The sequence below is a fragment of the Drosophila elegans genome, unplaced genomic scaffold (genome assembly GCF_018152505.1).
Source record: "Drosophila elegans isolate 14027-0461.03 unplaced genomic scaffold, ASM1815250v1 contig_208, whole genome shotgun sequence".
Taxonomy (NCBI): domain Eukaryota; kingdom Metazoa; phylum Arthropoda; class Insecta; order Diptera; family Drosophilidae; genus Drosophila; species Drosophila elegans.
This window is the reverse complement of record NW_024545578.1, coordinates 8,885,835-8,906,205: the sequence shown is the minus strand read 5'-3', so window position 1 is coordinate 8,906,205 and position 20,371 is coordinate 8,885,835. Positions and strand designations below refer to the sequence as shown.

The following is a 20,371-nucleotide window of genomic DNA, read 5'->3' as shown; positions in this document are numbered from 1 at the left end:
AGTCGCCCACGGAATCACATGGGAGACCGATCCTGAGCATCGAACTTGAGTCGAGAAGTGCACTTATGTCAATGCCGCATTAAATAACTAAATCAAGCTCAAACATGGGCTCCTCAGCGAGCTTGTTCCACCAAGATGCAGTGGCATTGGGCAGTGGAATGGGGCGGCATGGTATACCCTATAGGGCGACAAACATCGAAGGCTGCGGCTGCGGCAGCGGCGACCCAAAGTGGATGCCAAATAACCATAATGGTGTTTATCCACAAGTTCATTTCGCTGTTTAAACATGCCTCCGAATTCAGCCCCGACACAATAAACAAGCCAACTGGATGCGAGATGCCAGTTGCGAGATGCCATCGGCCGCGGCGCCCCAAACATTTCGGTGTGTTGTGAGTGTTTTTCTTTTTTTTATTCCATTTGCCTCGCTGGACCCTCTGGGGCATAGACGTCGATGGCTCTGGATCCGATGGATGGACGAGTGGATAGATGGATGGGACCGATGGTGGGATGCGATGGGATGGGACGGGGCAGATTGGACCACTCCAGTCCAGTATAAACGCGGTAGCCACTCACGAGTATCGCCATCGAAGTGCATTGCGCTGTTATTTTAACGATTATGCTGATGAGCAGCGATGGCCAGCGATGGCGACGCGGGCGATGATCCATCAGAGTTCTGGACATGGAAATGCAATTTGTGTAATTTATGCCGATGCTCAGCGAACGCAACCAGATACCCAATGTGTGTGCCTCCGATTAGCCAGGCGATCCGCCAGATACAAAATGTTCGGCTATCAGAGATTCAAAGAGCCACATCCAGAGCTACGGCCAAAACCACTTGACTACCTCGTTCGGGCTCCACCTGAATGCGATCCCCGCATTTGATTTATGATTTCAACAACACACAAAATTAAAAGCCTTTCGGGTTTAGCCTTTTCTGGGATGCTGTCTGTCTGTGTATCTGGGGCTGACCTGCAGCAAATGTTGTCATCGGTAGATGGCCCAAACTGCCATCATCAATTAATAAAATTCCTCTAATTCCTCTTCTTTGGGAGTTCGTCCATCCAGAGGGCACATCAATCAGCTTATCATATCACTCGGGCTGAGTAGACAGTTTAAATGTCAATTAGAGGTAGGGCTAGTCTAGCTGCGGATCATTAAATATAAATTATGAGGGTCTTGAACTGGTCCGAAGCTATAAGCCAGTAAGACGGTAGCTGGTAGCTGGCTGCCCAAAGGCAGAGACAACTTTTCGGAAAATCTCCGGGAGAATCAATCAGAATTATGGTAAGTAGTCGGACGGGTTACCTGTAAAGAAATTCCTCCTTTATGCACCATCAAACTCTTTTCCCACAAAAGAAAAATATATCCCCAAAATGGTAATCGATTCGTTGTTATATCATAGTAAAATGAGTCTGTCTTCAGCGGTAATTCAAATATCTTCAAATCCCTTTTTACAGATCATTCATATTCTAAACATATTAAACTTTGTACCATCAAAGACATTACAAAAAAATATTGAAAAATTTTAGTATTTATTCCAAGAGGGTATTATAAATTAAAATTTTTTTTAAGTTTTTAAATTTGAATTTGGAAACTAAAAAATTGACGATCCACATAATGTATTTTTTGTGTGCAATGTCACGTAACTTGCAGTGGCCTCTCCTCCAATCGCAAAGCGGAATTTACAATTTGGCAATATTTTTGCTTTATGAGTGCATCAAGGATACATGCGGGCAGGAAGGACCTTCGACTGAGTTGTGTTGACTCGGCGACAAATCGTTGCCAACTCGAGCATCCCGGCCAAAAAGCAAATCAGAGCAGTAAAATCTCAACTGCAGCGAAGAGTGAGCGAGGGCAGGCAATAGCATTTCATTGACGTTAATAAATGACCGGAAGGACATTGTATGGCATGCCATGGCGTGGCAATAAACAAACAAAAGCTGAAAAGAAAGACTGGCCAGAGGAGCTCGGACCTGTTCGCCACTGTCCTGTTCAGTTTTCGAATCCTGTAGTCCTGGAGTACTGTAGTCCTGCTCATGGACCAGGTCCTGTTGCATTTTTGGCCAGCCGGAAGTTTACTGCAGCGTCTGGCACCCTTTTCTCCTTTTCTGTTTGTTGTTCACTCCCGGATTGTTCCTTTTTAGTTGCCTTTTGCCGCTGCTAAAATTTCATTTCGTTGCGAATTTTTCACAGGATGGTCGGTGGATGGAAGAAAAGCAGATGCTTCTTAGGTGTGTGGGAACCAAAATCGCCTTTTCTTGGCTGGCAAAAATCAATCGCAGTTAGTCGGAAGTACTTGCGCACTTTGCGCTGAACATTTTGCGCAATGATTAATTGCCTTCCTTGTTAGTGCGAGGATACCGTAAGAAGGAAATGAGTTTGGTTGGACGGGGAATCGGCAAAGGATCTAAAGGAACTGATACACCAAACGGTGTGGGAAGATTTTTAAGCTTGTCAAAATTAAATTTAATGTTTTCCATGTAAGGGAAGCTTTGTATTCGTATGCAGTTTAAACTTACTTTATTGGTTTTTGAAAGTAAATCAAGCTTAACAACTGAGCAGTTTATACGCTCCTAAAAAAATCCTTGATTTTAAGACAATTTAATTAAAAATATATATGAAGTGTTATTAAAAAAAACGATAAACAATATACAAATAAAACATTATCATTATCATTATCATTATTACCATTGTCTACGGAATTATTATCCTTACAATCGATTGTTTCTTAGTAAACATAAATTTAAGTGAAGAATGACCTACAGATGCCTAAAATGTCATATAACAATTCCAAAAGCATAGATAACCCAATTACAATCATTCTGTAAGACAATTTGTAACTCGTAGCGCAAATTGTTGCCACAACCTACGCCACGCCAATCAAGTTTCAATCGAGCTGCAGAGAAAGCTCTATAAATTCCGGCTGGCCAATGTCAAGGCAGCTGGACATCAGGAAAGGTGGTAAGGCGGGAGGGGGGCAGCAGCACATCCTGTTAATGGCAACAAACTACGTAATAATAATTGTCAATTGCCAACACGTACGATGATTACACATGTTCCAAAACGGCCAGCTGCAGACTTTGGACTCCAGACTCTCTTTGCTCGCCTGTTGGCCGTTGGCTGTTGGCTGCTGTGGAAGCCATTTAACGTAATATGGGTAATATGTGAGACAGGCCCCTAAGTAGCCTTAAGGCCGGGATAACACAGGGCATTACAGGGACACCGACACAGACAACAACGACAACGACAACGACCAAAAGGAGAGGAGTTTCCCGTTTGCAGAACACCCGGTAATCCCCAATTAAATTTTATTCTAAAGCAATTTGCCAAAATAGTTTTCCTTTCGGCAGGAAGATAAGCAAACAGCTCGCCGCTCCCCATTCAATATTTTCCTTTGCGCATTGTGGGTTATTGTAAAAATTGTCATGGGCGCGCTACCCGTAAATAGCCTCGTAAACATGAGGATTAGCCTTTGTGTTCCACCGTCGGACTTGGCCTTCCTTGAGTCCTGGCCAAAAGTGTCACTCACTCGAAAGACAAATATTGCCTTTGGCCCAGGGAAAGCGGATATGTCGCAAGATTTTCCAATAGCCAGGATACCAACAATGCATCCCCATATCCTGGCCCGAATCCCTATGTGTCGCTCACAATTGTATGCATGACATTGATGGTCCTCCGAACTGAAATCCTATTGCACAGCTGCTCCGCCCAAGTAAATATGAAACAAATGCACAATTTCTGACTTTGGCTAGGTGTTCTGCCATCGCAGAAGAGTTCCCCGGAGACATGGCTGCTGAAAAATTGTCATGAAATTGGCCAACAATGAGCAAAGAATGCCCCTGTCATCCAAAGGAATCCAATTGTAGTTCTGCGACATTCGATCGAGGTTCGATTTCCATCACAGGTAGTCAATAGGTGATTCCCATCCGGTAGCATTGTGTCACGGCTCTAATAAGCGCATCTAATGTTTTGCGGAAGACTTATGCGGTGAGGATGACACAGGAAGTTGTCCGAGACAAATTCTAAGGAAGTCGCTGGGAATGCAATAGATACCCCAAGGAAACATCTAGGAATGGATTTTTTTTTGAGTAAAGAATTGGATTCCGTTTTGATTTATAGCCTATTATAGCTTCTGTTTTACTCTTTCTTAAAACTGATAAATTTATGTTTTCAAGGCACCAATAACTTATGCGACAGATTATAATTACAGTTACTATAGGTTATTAGCATATTCCTTACCAATAAAAGTACATCTCCTAAATTTGATGATGGGCTTGTTTATTATTTGAGATTTCATTAAAACCAGATTAAACCTAACCACAATTGTTAGACCTTCACCTAGACCCTCTAATCGGGCACACTTAACAGCTCGGCAATCAACTCGAGGAGTTCCCATTTGACAGCCATTCATCGGAATGAGCAAAATTGTAACAATGAAGGTAAAAATCACTGCAATTATGTGAAACGATTTTCCGAAGAGCAACAATTATGTGGGGACCAGCACAGCGATGGAACCTGTTTGCGAGTCATACTTTGCTTTAATTAATACATTTCGGGGAGGGGAAGGGCAAGGCCAAGATCCAACAGTGTATCACGATGATGATGATGATGATGGCCAGGCGACAGGTAAGCGAAAGATATCCGAACCCGCTACCTTTAAGGATAAGACACGCCTCGCAATCCCATGTTGATGTCCGTTATTAAAGAGGGCAAAGGGAAAACAGGTTTTAATGCAGGTCCAGAGCGCACGCAAGCGATTACGGAAATTATGGGGTCAGAGCCAGGACAATGCGTGAAGGCATTTCCTCCCGGTCCCGGTTCCAATTCTGATCCCGATCCTTATCAACTGGGCTGCTGACGTGTGCAGGTGCATTTCCACCGAATGGGAAAGTGTTTTCCCCGCGCTCCCCTCCTTTGTGCTATAATTAAAATTGCCAAAATAGTTCACGATTGCAGCTCTGTGGCAAGCTGAAAAATATTTCCACCAAGCGAGCTGATCCGCCGATAGCCAGGTCAACAGCTACTGGACTATGGCCAAGCTGAATGCACTCCAAAAAAATGTAGTTTCTCCAGAAGCCTTAATTTTATGGGATTCTATGCTTTATTGTTTGAAATAAAAATTATTTAAATTATTATTAATTTTATTTTAAATTCAGACTCAATAAAGAGTGCAATGTGCAGTGTTAATCCATAAACAAAAGCTTAATTCCCAATCATTTTAAAAAATATATTCTTTTTTATTTAAATTTCCCATTAAGGTATATATACTATTGACATTTTTTCTTTTCACCTGGACTCAACGCTATTACTGATAAATTTAAAAATATTTTTAAAAATATTTAAAATATATATTATAATTTATGTTATGTTTGAATGAGGAGTTTAAGAAGCTTACGCAAAACTTGATAATGTTGTTAAAGTGCTTGGTTTTTGCATCTTTAAATCGATTATAATAGGTATTACATTAACAGTGAATACTACATTTCTTCAGTCTGGGTATCGAATTGGGCTGCGACGTGGCACACATATTTCACTATCCACAGGTCGAAAGTGTTTTTTTTGGTCCAGAGCAGCAGTCCCAATCCGCATACGAATCCGACTCCGAATTTAAGAATCCAAGCGACCATTCCGCTGATAACGGCATGAATAATGTGTCGGTGCACTGCTGCATTTGTCTCTGCCAACGGCAGCTTGGTTTCAACTTGGTTTCGACTTGGTTCGGACGCGGCTTGGACTTGGCTTGGACTTGGCTTGGGTGCTGGCCAACACACACGCGGGTCATTGGCTCACAGAACCTAAGAGGGGCTTTGTTTTGGGTTGCTTTGCTTTTAATTAAAACAAACTTTGGCTTAGATAAGGCCGCGTAGATAGGCCCCCAAATGAAGTAGAGTGCCCGATTGACATTATCGGCGTTCTTTTTTTTTTTTGGGTGGAGAATATTTAATAAACGTTATCATTGAAATACGAGCCTGGTCCAATCCGAAAAGTTTAATTTCCACCGGCAGGGGACATTATTAATGTGATTCTTGATAGTCCGAACAGGTTGTTCTATCAGCCGCTAAACATGAGCTTTCCAAATTAAGTTTGGTTGGCCTGAAGATTGAATGGTAGCAGTTATGTCGGCGAGTGAAAACATGTGCAGTTATAATTTTTAGGCCTTTGATAGAAAGTCAGACTAAGCACTTAATGAATTAAATTAAAATGAAATACTATAATACGTTTACAATCAAAATTTACCTACTTTTTTCAGAATTTTATAACATAATATTTATTTCTTTGTGCTTATTTATGACTATATAATTGTAATAAAGCAAGCAAAATAAGTCTACAAGTCATTTTGTCTTAAACTATTTTGTTCAAATAGTACAAGTGGAAATCAATCAATTTTATTCCCGTCAAAATCGTATTTCCTTAAATTTCATTCATTAAACATACAAGCGCTGCCCTTAAATTGATTAAAAATCAGCTGCAATCCCATTTGCCTTATTGAATCACTTCTAAGGGCCTGCTAATTACAAGTTTTCTATTTTTTAGACAACACCCACAACTCAAAGAAACCAAATCCTGAAAACAATTGCGAAAAATAGTACCGTAGAGCTCAATGCCGAACAGAGTTTCACCTGCTGAGATGGACAAAGTGCATGGGCTGCAATTAAACTAATTGAGAGCCTGAATCTGAAATTCAAATCACAAGAAACGCATCTTTCGGCAATCATTTTTGATGGATGATGATCCCCGACGAACGGCTGCAATGTCAAAGGATTTCCAACGAGAGGCAGACTAATGCCCACAAACATATATCAAAAAAAAAAATATCGGCCCGTTCGGGCTGTCTGAAAAAGGAGAAGGAGTAGAAGGCCAGGAACAAAGGCAGGAACAGACGAGGAAATCCAGGTGCATTTACAAATTTGACGCCGCTGGCTTTCAGCTAAAACCAAAAACGGCCGAGTGCGAAGAATGAACACAGAGTGAAAAGAAGATGCACAATGCCAGATAAATGCCACGGTGTGAGCGATGATGATGTTGGTCGGTCGACCACGACTGCGGTTCCATAATGCAGAATGCACCTTGTCGGTTCGCCTGGTCCACAACCAACCAAGCAAAGAACCAAAGAACCAAAAACCAGGTCCAGAACCCAAAACCAGTCCAGTACCAGTACCAGGCTAATGATTTCAAATGCTAATCGAGGCAGACGGGGCACGCGTTTTATACCTGCCTCATCGCCGAAAAGGTTGAAGAGATATACCGATATACCGATACAGTTGCCGGTCGATTCCCCCGAAAGGATGCAGGTGGAAACAGATTTTCGAGCCAGCTCACATGAAATAAAAAAAGGGTCTTTTGTTTGTCTAAAGGCGTGTGTGGCTGCGAGTTAAGGGCGCCGCTAGTCCTGACCATATATCGACTTCTTCACGTTGTACCCCTATCAGAATTGGTTCGAACCGCGATGGGGAAAGGCAGATAAGATTGCGGGCTAAAAACATTCATAGAAAAAACTGACCTTATATGAACTTTGTTTAAAATTCGCAGCTGACTCGTATGGAAAGCAAGCAATGAAACAGCTTACATTTTAGCCATTTGAAATTATTTAAAACAAGAAAGAAAGCAAACTTCGGCAAGCCGAAGTTCATATACCCTTGCAGCTATTGCAAGAATTTAACATTTTTGAAAACATTAAAATTATGATTTACTGCGTATATGTTTAAAAACATTGAAGCTATGATGATTAGCAACTCAATTATTTGATAGTTATTTTATATATTTTTATTATTTCTATGGGAGCTATATGATATAGACGTCCGATTTTGATAAAATCTAAGCCATTATTCTGAAATATTTAACCATTGCTATATGTCGAAGAACTGAACAAAAAATTAAAAAACAAAAAAGTTATAATTTTTTTCATTTATTTTTCCGATTGTTCCTATGGGAGCTATATGCTATAGTCGTCCGATTTTGATGAAATTTAAACCGTAATTCTGAAATATTTAAACATTACTAAATGTCGAAGGGCTAAACAAAAAATTAAAAAACAGAAAAGTTATAATTTTTTTCATTTATTTTTCCGATTGTTCCTATGGGAGCTATATGCTATAGTCGTCCGATTTTGATGAAATTTAAACCGTAATTCAGAAATATTTAACCATTACTAAACGTCGAAGAACTAAACAAAAAATTAAAAAACAGCAAAGTTATAATTTTTTTTCATTTATTTTTCCGATTGTTCCTATGGGAGCTATATGCTATAGCCGTCCGATCCAGCTCGTTCCGACTTATATACTACCTGCAATAGAAAGACAACTTTTGGGAAAGTTTCATGCAGCTAGCTTTAAAGCTGAGAGACTAGTTTGCATATAAACGGACGGACAGACGGACAGACTGACAGACGGACAGACGGACGGACAGACGGACGGACAGACGGACATGGCTAGATCGAATCTACTAGTGATGCTGATCAAGAATATATATACTTTATAGGGTCGGAGACGTCTCCTTCACTGCGTTGCAAACTTCTGGCTGAAATTATAATACCCTCTGCAAGGGTATAAAAATAATTTCTTTGACTTTGAATACTAAATTCTCTGAATACTTTCTTAACTTAAGCACTTACTCATAGGCAGTAGACAATTGCCCTTTTACCTTCTCAGTTAAGTAAATAAAATCGATTTATTATTTCTGCAATAAATACATGATTAACCAAAAAAAAAAGAATTTCTTCGACTTTGTATACTTCTAATACTCTCGATTCTTTCAGAACTTTGGCACTTACTCATAGACAGTCGACAATTGCCCTTCTAGCCATTTTGATCACTAATTGTCTGACACTCGGCGCTTTGCCGAACCGAAGTTGACTTTTCAATTGCAGCTTTCTTTGGCCGTTTCGAATGTCGTTTGTGTGAATTTATGCATAAAATATGAATATGTCTGGGCGAAAAGTTTATTGAAAACGTGTCTCTTTGGTACCCACAGCTATAGCTGTGCACCCAGACGGCTTTTCACTTCGACTGCTCTCCCCTTGAGTCCTGCATGCGTTATAAATCACGCAAAAGTTTCCCAGAAGCCGAACTTTACGCAGCACTAGCAGAAGTTTTATGTCATCAAGTTTGGCAAGCCACGCCCACCCACACTCGCCCGCGCCTTAAGTGGTGGCGAAGGAAGGGAAAATACTTTTAACTTAAATTTTTTACTTCTCACTGGCGGCGAAGCGATCATAGTTCAATGAGCAAATTGCACGTTGATTTGTTAGACTTGAATGCTGGCGAAGACTTCCTTCGGCGTTCTGCGAATTTGGCTGCTTTTCGGTTTGCTTCAGAAAGTTCCATTTCGTGGGTCCTTCTTTGTGCCCTGTGATTAATGAGCAGAAGCCGCCGAAAAAAAATTTACCTTGAGCCGGAGCTGGAGCATAAAACGCATCTCAGAAACTTTGAACTTTTCGCTTTTGGCCTGGGACTTTTTGCACACCGGCCAAAAGTTATTAAAATCAACGAGGCAGGATCCTTGGTTCTTGGACGTATAATTAAGCCCTCCTCGCAAGAAGTTCAATACCAAATCAAAGTTAATCGGCCTTGTCTGCGATTGAGTCGAAAGAAAAACGTTGATGGCTTGCGTGACAAATGTCATTTGACTTTGAATTCCTTCAAATGCCCCCAAATCGAGTCTAAACTTTGGATTTCGGTGCCCTAATGGGGCAGGTTATAATTTTCCAGCACGCATTCCCCTCTCATCCCACAGTCCCTATAATCGCCGGTGAGAAGTACACAGCCAACTGACAATTGTTGGTAATTATGGGTTGCGCACAAACAAGACGAAATAAACCAAATCAAATACCATTTCATGGCATTTAAATGTAATTGGAGTTGGATTCGCCTCCCGAGAACAGTGATTAGCTGCTCCACTCGGTGTCCGAATGGGTTGTTGGTGAAAAAAAATGGCAGACCATTTAGATTGGCATGCAGAACAGTTACCCGGTTTTGCCTTAGATCCATCATAACTAAGGAGAATCGTTAACCTAGTCTAAGCTTCAAGGTTGGTGGTTCAAGTGGAAGGCTGCGAGTTAGAAGGTCCGATTTTTCACCTTATTGAGCTTAGAAAAATATTAGTTCAATTTCTAAAGATAATTTCATAGACAAGCTTCCTAAAATGCCTATAAATATCATTTTGAGCTTATTTCTTTTATTTTATAACTGCTTGTAGAATATCAAATATTAAAAAATCACAAAAACAATCAAATTTCAGAAATTTAAATTTAATACAAATAAATATAAGTATAGCTCTAAATTTAAGTTTGAAAATGGAATTTTGAGGTGTTAATTACTCTAATGTTTATAAGAGTCATTTTTTTAGATAGTTTTATATTTCCCAGAACAAACACCGATAGCTTTTTTACAACATAGAGTAATCTAAGCCTTTAGTCTTCCTAGGAAGTCGGCTTTCCTTTTGGGAAGCTCCCGATTGGATTTCAATTTAACGACTTTTCTCCTAACATAAACCGATCATCACAGCTACAACAGATCGTATAATAGAAAAAGAAAACTTTGAATGAAAGCCAAATATTTAGACTGCCGGACTGAGATCTTTGATTTTTCATAGCTCTTATCTATATGGGTTTTTTCGTCCGCTCGAAAGCCGGAAACTATAGAGTGCACATTTCAGGCGCACGCATAATTTAGGCGTATAAACTCGTATAAACTCGTAAAATTCCGAGACAGAGTGGTGCCCTCCGCCCGCCTGCTTAGCATTTAAATGGTGGCCACATTTCCGCCCCTGGAGGGAAAGCCAAGGCCTTGGGCAAACAACAATCGTCGAGTGCGATCCGTTGAGTGCCAAAGAGTTGAACTTATTAACATTTAATTCGAAATCAAAGTAGTGCTGACTTGGCCCCGGGCCAAACTCATTACGGATGCGAGTGCACTTCGATCCTGACCGGTTGGCTTGGATAATACTTTGTCTTTGTCTTTGTCGGCCGGCGGAAGGTGACAAAAGTGTTGCCTTGCATTTGGCAGGTGACCAGGTAGTAGTTGGCTCCCCAAAGACACTCCTTCATTAGCATTTCCAATGGGTTCGGTTCGGTTTGGTTCGGTTCGGTTGGGTTCTTTGCTTTCCTGCAGCTAATGAAATTTAAACAGGCTTAGCCCAAACCCCAGCGGGTTCAATAGGTCGTCAGAATGTCTAGGGTTGGGCTGGCTTTCTCAGTTTTTGGTTTTTTCGGGCTCCCGCTGACAGTCTTTTATGGATCTTATGCAAATGCCGCACGGGTCGCAACAAAGGAATTATTTAATTTACACTCCGCAGCCAACTTCTCAGTCACTTTGCTTGATTCGCATTATAATTTACACGCATGTTAGGGCGCTCGTCTTCTTTGGGTTTGTGGTTTTTACATAAACGACAACATAAATATCATTCTTTGGCCCATTGGGTAGGGGTAACTCCTTTGTTTGCCCGCCTAACAATGGGGAAAATTTGTTATTTGGCTGCGAAGAAGAGAAGTTGTGAAAAATTGTTATTGATTTGGTAGGTGAGCTTTGTCTGAGCCCGATCTTTACGATCGTTTCGGGTAATGATCTTAGAAACTTGCTTTAAAGTAGCTTTAGCAGCTAACACCTCAAGTTATTAAATTCCATGAAATGATCGCTAGAATTTTGCCCCCAAGACACACACACACACACCTCATGCATTTCCACAGAATTTCATTTCATTTTGAATGTTCAGCTGTTGGACTTCTCACCAAACAAAACAAAAGTTGGCTTAAATGAGGTTGGTTGGGGCCCCCGAGAACCTCCGGCTATCATCAGCTGCCGCTGCCTGATGTCGTCGTCCTGTGACACATCAAAATAATCCTCGACAGCTTAATTATGAACGCTCCTCTCCACTGTCCCTGTGTGAGTGCCTGTGTGCCAAACAATAACCCACGAGCAAACACATCCTTTCTCTCATTATATCCGACGTACGCAGATCCACAGCAGTTTTTTTTTTTTTTTTTTGGTTTTTTGTGTCTGAACCCAACGGAATGAAAGGATTTATGCGCAAAATGCCACCCGCAAGTGCCCGGAACAGCCATTCAGCGCAACCGAAAAAAATTCCAAGTGCTGGATATTATGAATTTTCACAACGCTCGGCTGAGTGGCTTAAACGTCCTGGTAATTATTTGCCGCCGGGCCCCCACACATTGGGACCCGAAAAAAAACCAAAAAACAAAAAAAATGCCTTAAATGACGGCCGCAACTTTTTTAATGAGAAAAATTACCGCTTGAAGAATGAGCGCATATCGCAAGCCCCAACCAAAAAAAAAAAAGGAAAATAATTCTTATCATTTTTCGACTGTCAAATATCACACCACGAAGGAACCGCAAAGCAACCGCGGACCCAAGGAACTAACACCTCGACGTGCATCCTCTTATCTGCAACAAAAAAACAAATTGTCGGGATCAGAGGACTAGCAGCATCCTTATCACGGGCCGCGCTTATAAATAAATATACATTTAAGCCGACTTCGGCGACATCTGCATACGGCCTTTGTTGCGTAGGTGTTGTTGGACAAATGTTTGCCAAAGATTTACGCCGTCGGGCGGAAGTTTTCCTTCTTGGAGCTGGTGCTACATGCTAAACGCTCCTTTCCAGCTAATCCCAAGTGTGATAATTTTCAGTGTGTGACATTGACATTGAGGGAGATAAGTTTCGAGTAACATATGTCGGTAATGATTGCGCCGAGGCTGATGGATGTCGCGATGACGGGATGACGGGAAACCCAACCTCCGCGACGAGCTATGATAATGAGCTGGAGAAGTTGCCGCATCTAATGTCGGTTGGTGTGGCATACCACCTCGCATTATGGGGCCAGATAGTCAAAGTTTTATTGGTGGGAGTCGGATTCCTAAATGAGCTGGCTGAGACCTGTCTTGAATCAGCTATGAGCTAGTTTTGGTTTGGTATCAATGACAATCTACTTGAATGGAATAAAAGTTTCTTAAGAACACTTTCTTTTCATGCTGAATCCTGGCCAATTTAGCTCACTTCTAACAAAAACAGAAGAAATAAGATATTTACCAAGAACTTTGACATTACTCTTAGAGTTAAAATATTATACCAGCAACACTCAACGAAAATTAAACAAATAATTTTGGTTGATAAAATGTAAGAATTTTATTTATAGATTTCGGAATCAACAAATTTTTCAAACAGGAAGAAGTGCATAAATTACCAGCTTTCTGTAGATTTTTCCATTGTTTACCCTTCAGCAGGCAAAAGAAATGTATTAGGAAATATTTCCCAGGCCCAAACGCTAAAAAGACGTTAATAATCGACAAAGGCGCATAAACTTCTGATCCCATTCGTTACGCAATCCAAGAAAAAGAGGGCTCAAAGGCCGGACTGATGGCGGCGTTATCACCTTTTAGGGACAATCAACCCAGGAGGTCCTGCGGCAGGACTCCTCGCCGCTCCTTCGTGGGCTCGTTAAAATTTCATTCGTTTGCCCTTTCATTAGCGAGGCTGTGATAATTTTACCCAGAACAAAAACGGGAGAGACTCCCAAAGAGAAATCGAAGAATGGGCTAGAGTCGGCGAATGGAACTGATCGCATCTGATCTGGTTTAAATATTACGGTGGCTGTCGGCAGTTCAAAGGATCCGCGGTCCATCGGGCGAGAGAGAGGCGCTGCCCTACAACACATTTTGATTAAGCATGAAGTCGTGTCTCGGCCGTGGGTCTTTGGTTCTAGGCCCATTCCCTTTTGTTTTTTCCGCATTAAAATTCTTAATTTATTTCAGCCAGCATCGGGCGCGATGATGAGCATCAGCCGAACTTGAGCAAACAGAACTCAAGTGCAGGCCGCGCATTAGGCACAGTCATTCTCACCGCCCTGCATTCCCTTTAATCCATCCATCGAAAACCATTCCCCGAATCATCCTCACACTGTCTATTTGTGAATCTCCTGCGGCACTTAGAAAAATTAACGGATAATTTAGTCTTCAAATAAGAAAATCACATTACCATTTTAAATATTTTTAAAACATGTTTGTATATATTTTTCTTGCCATTTCTTTAAAAAAAAAGTTTCTTCTCTTACATAATAAATATCCTTCACATTAAAGAAAGTAGTTGTATTTAAATATTATTTATTTTTCTCAATGCTACTTAAATTGATTTTCTAATATTTTTATATCGTGTCTAGAATTCCATAAAATATTTCAATACTTGGGAATTGAATCTATTTATTTATAACTCTAGTTTGGGTGAAAAACTAAGATTCCCTATTAATACTTTCTATATTTGTATTGTTAAGTTAGTAACTTAAACCATTTTTCTCAGTGTAGAGAGCTCTAGATTCCAGGAGATGGGTGTGAAGTGCGGCACATTTAACGCTCAAAGGTATGTGTGGGCCCGATGCGTGAAGTGGGCGTGGCGGCGCCCTCTTTGCAACTGCAGCACTTGATTGTGCAATAAAACTGGAAGAGCAGGCAAGGGCATTGCAAATTGCTCGACACCCCGCCCTTGAGTTTTCCCGGCCACAGCTGTGGGCCATTCGCCACGCTTTTCCATTTCGATTATTTATTTATGTTCATGTCGCGATGCGGTTTTTTGATTTTGGGAAGGTGCCAAGTCATCGACGATCGCTCAATTTGCTAAGCATCTGACGCCATATGGCGCCAAGGCACAGTTCCGCTCTTAATAAGACAATAACAGATTTCTTGTAAATTATGCCAACGAGGGTGGCACCGCCAATGAAAAATGAGTTGTTAAGGTGGCAATATGGGGTTTGTGTGCAGGAGTCTTCCAGGAAAGTCTTTCGATTTAATTAAAAGACACCACCCCAAAAGGGAAGTCTAAAGTAATATCAAAGGAAAACACAACCAGAATGCATAGCCATGAAAAGCTGCACGATGAAAGGCCCAGACATATGTTTGCCCAAGGTGTACACAAAGAAAATTTGCTATTTTATATTTAAAACTAACAATTGAGAATATTAAATGTAAGCTAAATGAAAGGATTTGACACTCTTTTCAGAAATATTTAAGTTGTTATTACCATTGTCTTTAAGCTTATATTTGTTTGCTCTGTTCAATGAAAATATTTAATTTCGTCTCTAAATTTTGTAGAATCCAACAAATTTATTAAGCACAGAATCTTTTTTAGGGCAATTCAGGATTAACCTTTTTTATGTTAAGTGCACAGATGACGTAGGGCCCAGATGGAAAGGATGCGAAGCAAACTGAATGCCAATGACAAATTTATGTATAAACTTTAGCGCTAAAGTGCCACTAACTAACCTCTTCACACATACCCACCCACCCAGCATTAGATAAAAGGCGAGTGCAATGGCACGGCGCTTTATGAAGGAATCCAAAGGATCTATGAATAGATGCACCTGAGCCTGCGGATGAGGATGAGTGTGGGTGATGCCCTAGCACTCACAATGAGCGCTCCCCCGTTGATTGCTATCAAAAGAGTGGCCTTCCGAAAGATAGAAGCCGGAAGATAGGGTCTCCGAAAAGGGGTCCAAAGGGGGCCCTGTTCCGTGAGTGGGTGCCAAGCTTCTGACAATGTCAATGTGCTGCGGATGCTGCGCAGCTTTTAATGATTTATTTGAGAAAATTTACACGTGAGCGCCGTAGAAAAGCTGGATAGAATGGGGTTTCGCGGAAAACAAACACTGCCACAGACGCCGGCAAACAGAAGATGAATGGAAATGGAACCCGCATGGAACCGGAGCATGGGTGGCGAAAGGGGGGTCAGCCCCGAAACATATGGTTTCGGATGGGGGGAAGGGGGGGATGGGCAGGACATCCTGGTGAATTAAGTTGCCAGACCATGAAATGCTTTGGCACGTACGTAGCGCCAATTCAGCGAAGCTTTTTGCATAAACAAAAGACAGGGGCGGAGGCGAGGGGCGCAGAGGTTGGGCCCTACTCCCTGGCTATCTTCCCTCCTTCATCGCACATTTTCCCCAGCCTTCGCTCGCTTTTTGTATGTTATTTCTGTTACAATTCGCGGATTTTTTTTCATACACCTTTAACGATTTATCATGCGAAAATTGTCTGGGGCCAAAGCCACGCTTACTTTGCATATGCCAAGCCACAGATATGCACAGTGGGCAAAACAATTTAAATTGGGGCATTCTCCAAAAATTTGGGCAACAATACTTATACAAGTTATATGCTAAATATTGATAAAAAATAAAACTCCAGACTTAAGTCAAAAAATGTTTTCTGATTCGATTTTTGTTCTAAATAAATTGTTTTCTTTGTTAATTCAATTTATGAAAATATAACTTTTCTTTAATTAGACTTAAATAGTATGAACAAGTTAAATTAGGACAAAATATAACAAAATATTTGAACACTCGTAATTATTAATCTATACAGGATCAGTTAAAATGGCAAACCATTCAAACTTATCATCAAAACTAATACTGGCCTTAAACAAATTATCCTTAAATATTAATACAAATTTATTAAATGTAGATAAATATAAAATATTTAACCAATCATGATTTGTGAACCCAATAAATCCGACATATCCGACACTGCCCCAAGTTTTATTTCAAGCATATATTATATAATATTTGTCACCCCTTTTTTGGCGTGTTCCATTGTGCAAACGTTTACTATTATTGTTTTACCACCTGCGGGTGTTTTTTTCTCCCAGAGTCTCGCTCTCCTTTGGCACTACGTAAATTTAGTCACGTTGTTTAAATAATAAACTGCAGTTCACACACACGCCCCCGCAAAAACACACTCATCCCCATCCCCAGACGGCATTATGCGAAAGCAAAGAAAAATACACATATATCTGGGAGTCGGAATCAGAGACAATGGCCAGAGTTATGATGACAATGTGCATACGTCATGGTGGCGGTGGGTGAGTAGCAAAAAGGGCTCCATCCCACGGTTTGATTTGGTTTATTGCGCCCCAAACCAACTGAAACTGATGCCACATAGATACAGCTCAATCAGCAGAACAGTTTTTATTTTTCTTTTTTGGATGCGATGGGAACAGGTGGAGAATGGGGGGAAGAAAAGAAATAAGCACAATTAATTATTGTCTATCGCTAAACAAATATCTGGGCGTTTTAATTAGCATGAAATATACGAAAACTGCGATAAGATCTGTGTAATTTTATGGGGCCTTTGGGGGAATTTGGTACCCGTTAAACTCGAGTAGCGATATAGATCGAGTGGAAATGCCATCAAAAGTCATTTCGAATTGAGCCATAAAGCACCGTAAAAACCCGTTGATGGGAAATTAATGGCTGGCTGTGGGTTAGTTAGTGACGCAGGGGTCGGGGTCACCCCGGTGACCACCACCCATTTGGGAAGCCATAGCTGACATAGTTGGCATTTGCAGTCGGTGAATTTGCATACGCAGCGCCCTCCTCCAGGTATGAGCACAACAATTTGTTACATTGTTTTTACCAACTTAGTTGTGGACCAAGAATTATTACGCAGCATAAATTCCAGACCATGGTAACCCACTTTTCAGCCCGGAGGCAACAGCAAAAGGGTTACCAAAAATAGCAATCCCAGCCATATAAAGCGAGCAGAATAAAGGATGGGGTAGCAGCATCCTCCTCACATAAGGCCATAAAATAGTTGTCGCTTGCTGGCTGGCTTACTGGCTGTCTGACTGTCTGGCTGGTTGACTCCCTGGCTGGCTGGTTTTTCTGGCAACGGATAAGCATCTGGCCCCCGCTCCTCGGAGTTGGCCTCTGATTACTTCGTTAAGTCGCATGTTCCTACAAATTGTTTCCAAAGAAAGGCAATGAAAATGAAAATTATTGCCCCTGCCCCACGCCCCCCAAACTGAAAATGTGGGGATCCGTAGGGGTTAAAGGTAATCACAACAGAACATGAAAATTGTGAAAGGTGCATCTCGCCTCTAGTTTATGTTTGGATGCCCATGATCCCGATCTCAGTCTGACTCCTGTCAAAATATATTCCAACTCTTATCGGGACTTTGTCATCGCAGACAGTGGAGGCACTTGTCTGGGAACTGGGGCTTCATTAGAGAAAGTCCCCTCGACTCGACTACTAATTTTTAGTAGCTTTGTTTTCGATTGTGTATACATTTTGTCAAAGCTAATTAGTACGTAAGGGCATTAACTATGCAGCCCCACCAGTGATGAATATATGACTGAGCCCAACAGAGGCACCCCGAATGTGAGTGTGAAATGCATATTTTCGTCTTTCTTTTCGGGTTTCCTCAAGTCATTATGACATTGGCATTAGCATAATACGCGTATTATGCGTATTAATTACAGCGCAGACATTTGCATTTAAACGCCTATTTGTCCCAGGTACCATGGAGAAAAACACGAGACGATCCCAAGACGGTGGTGGGTCTGGGTCCCAAAACATTCCCCGGTAGCCAAAGCTCGGGCTGTAATTATTGAATTAGAAGACAATAGGCCCTAAAGACGGGAGATGCGTACGCTTTGATAGCTGGAGAGGAGAAAAGACCACCCGAGCGTGGAGGAATATCCGAAGATGATGATGAGACCAGGACAGGAGAACAAAAAGAGTTATTATGTGGATATTTGCATAAATTTCACGCCCTTGCCGATGAAATCAACCGGAGAGGAAGTGCCAAGGGCCACCACCGTTCTCAGAGCCGAGAAAGCCCCTATACGGAAACTGATAATCAACTAATTTAACTACATAATAAGTTTGGGAAATAGGAATAAAAACAATATTCAAAAATCTAAAAAAAAGTTAGAAGTTAAGATTAAAAAACTAATTAATAGCCAAGTGAAATTTTTTTTTCTATTTGAGTTTTATTATATTTTGTAATGTTTAGTTATAGTTCAATTAATTTTGTTAAGAAATATTGCTAAAATTGAGTTTCTCCAAACAACATAAAATAATAAGACAATAAATAATGACACAAACTGTAAATATTGTATTTAATGAAATTTAAATACCTACTATTTGAACAAAGATTACCAAGAATAATTTTAATTTGAAATTTGTTTATCAGATAATATATTTTACCTACACTCAGAAAACTAAATTCCTTGATTTTGGGAAAAATTGCCTAAGTTTTAGGAATAATTGCCTTAAATTTGAGCCTTCCATACAACATTTAAGGAAATTGTTGCTAAGATTAAGTCAATTTTCCTGAAATCAAGGAGTGTATGTTTAATTTTATTACTTTAATGTTTTTCAAGCAAATGTATGCATTCCAGTACCAAAACCCCTTATATATATCAATATCACAATTTAAAGGCTTTACCAAGCTGCTGCTTCAGCCCAACATGCTAAGGAACTCGCTGCCCAGATGATGCACATCACTGAAGTGCTCCAGCAGGGACGTGGGACACCTCGGATACACCTGATCGCAATCGCTACCAGCTGCTCCCAATCGCTCGGCCTGCAGGTAATCGTTGTCCGAGTGCTCCGACAGAGGATCCACCGAACTAGAAGGTCTGAAAGGTTGGGGAAGAGGGTTACAATGGAGCCGATCCCACGACCATAAACTCACGTGAGCAGGATGTGAAGCACTTCGCCCAGCAAACCATTTCGATCGTCGAAGGGAGCCTTCGCACTTTCGCAGATGCTCTTCAGGACGCAAACCCTTCCATTCAGCTTCATGCGAATGGCCAATGCCGTAAAAGCATCGTAGACTGACCAGCGATAACAGCCCCAAGCCTGGAGATCCTCCTCCAGGATATTTGGATCCAAGCCCAGTTTTTGTTCAGACATCTGCATCACCTTATCGAAGATTGTGGCATTCTGCGGCAACCTTCGAGCTGAGATTCCATGCACATCCTTGGTCCTTAACTGCTTGGCGGAGTATGGCAAGTAATAGTGAGCCTTTAAGACATAACCTGTTACCACAGACTCTACTTTTAGGTCTTCCACTGGTATACCGAAGCCTACGATCATCTGGAAAATATTAGTTTATAATCGAATGTGTATTTAGTTAGTTTAATTAACCTTAACTTACCTGTATTCGAGTAGGATTGGCTCTAGGATAAATCAAGGGCAGCCATCTAGCTTTTCGCACTAAAATATCACTCTCACTTTGATTATACTGTGTTGAATTAGAGGGGAAAATTCCAAAAACATAAAGAACACTAATAACTAAAACTGCTGATGAGAGAACGTTCATGATAAAGTCCTTAAAAATCTATTTAGTACACAATAACCTCGCGGCTCAAAAGAAGACTGATGACTAAATTAGCAAACGGCCAAATGATTTCACTTTAGTAACGTACGGAATCGAACTTCTTACTTTCTTCGATTAGGAAACCGAAAGTGCCATTAGCTGCAGGTAATATGGCACAATTTAGTCACGATCAGAATTGGGTCCATTATTTCAACTGACTAAAAGTTCACGTTCTGTTAATTAACACTCAAATTTTGTTTTTTTTTTT

The 20,371-nt window shown here is 40.9% G+C and overlaps 1 protein-coding gene across 1 annotated transcript; it reads right to left on the bottom strand.

Annotated features, from left to right (window-relative positions):
- Positions 1-18,871: 18,871 nt before the first annotated feature.
- On the bottom strand, positions 18,872-20,336 carry LOC108146750. The gene is made up of 3 exons (XM_017272879.2): positions 19,942-20,336; positions 19,477-19,880; positions 18,872-19,420 (listed from the first exon to the last, which is right to left on the bottom strand). The coding sequence occupies exons 1-3, from the start codon at positions 20,104-20,106 to the stop codon at positions 19,240-19,242; spliced, it is 750 nt and encodes a 249-aa protein (XP_017128368.1). The 5' UTR covers positions 20,107-20,336; the 3' UTR covers positions 18,872-19,239.
- Between the last annotated feature and the right edge of the window lie 35 nt (positions 20,337-20,371).

What these genes read in the sequence shown, in the direction of transcription:
- LOC108146750 (XM_017272879.2), bottom strand. Translation starts at nt 20,106, where the DNA reads ATGAACGTTCTCTCATCAGCAGTTTTAGTTATTAGTGTTCTTTATGTT. An exon ending in CCAATCCTACTCGAATACAG is followed by an intron (nt 19,881 to 19,941) that starts GTAAGTTAAGGT and finishes AATATTTTCCAG; the next exon opens with ATGATCGTAGGCTTCGGTAT. An exon ending in GTGCTTCACATCCTGCTCAC is followed by an intron (nt 19,421 to 19,476) that starts GTGAGTTTATGG and finishes CCAACCTTTCAG; the next exon opens with ACCTTCTAGTTCGGTGGATC.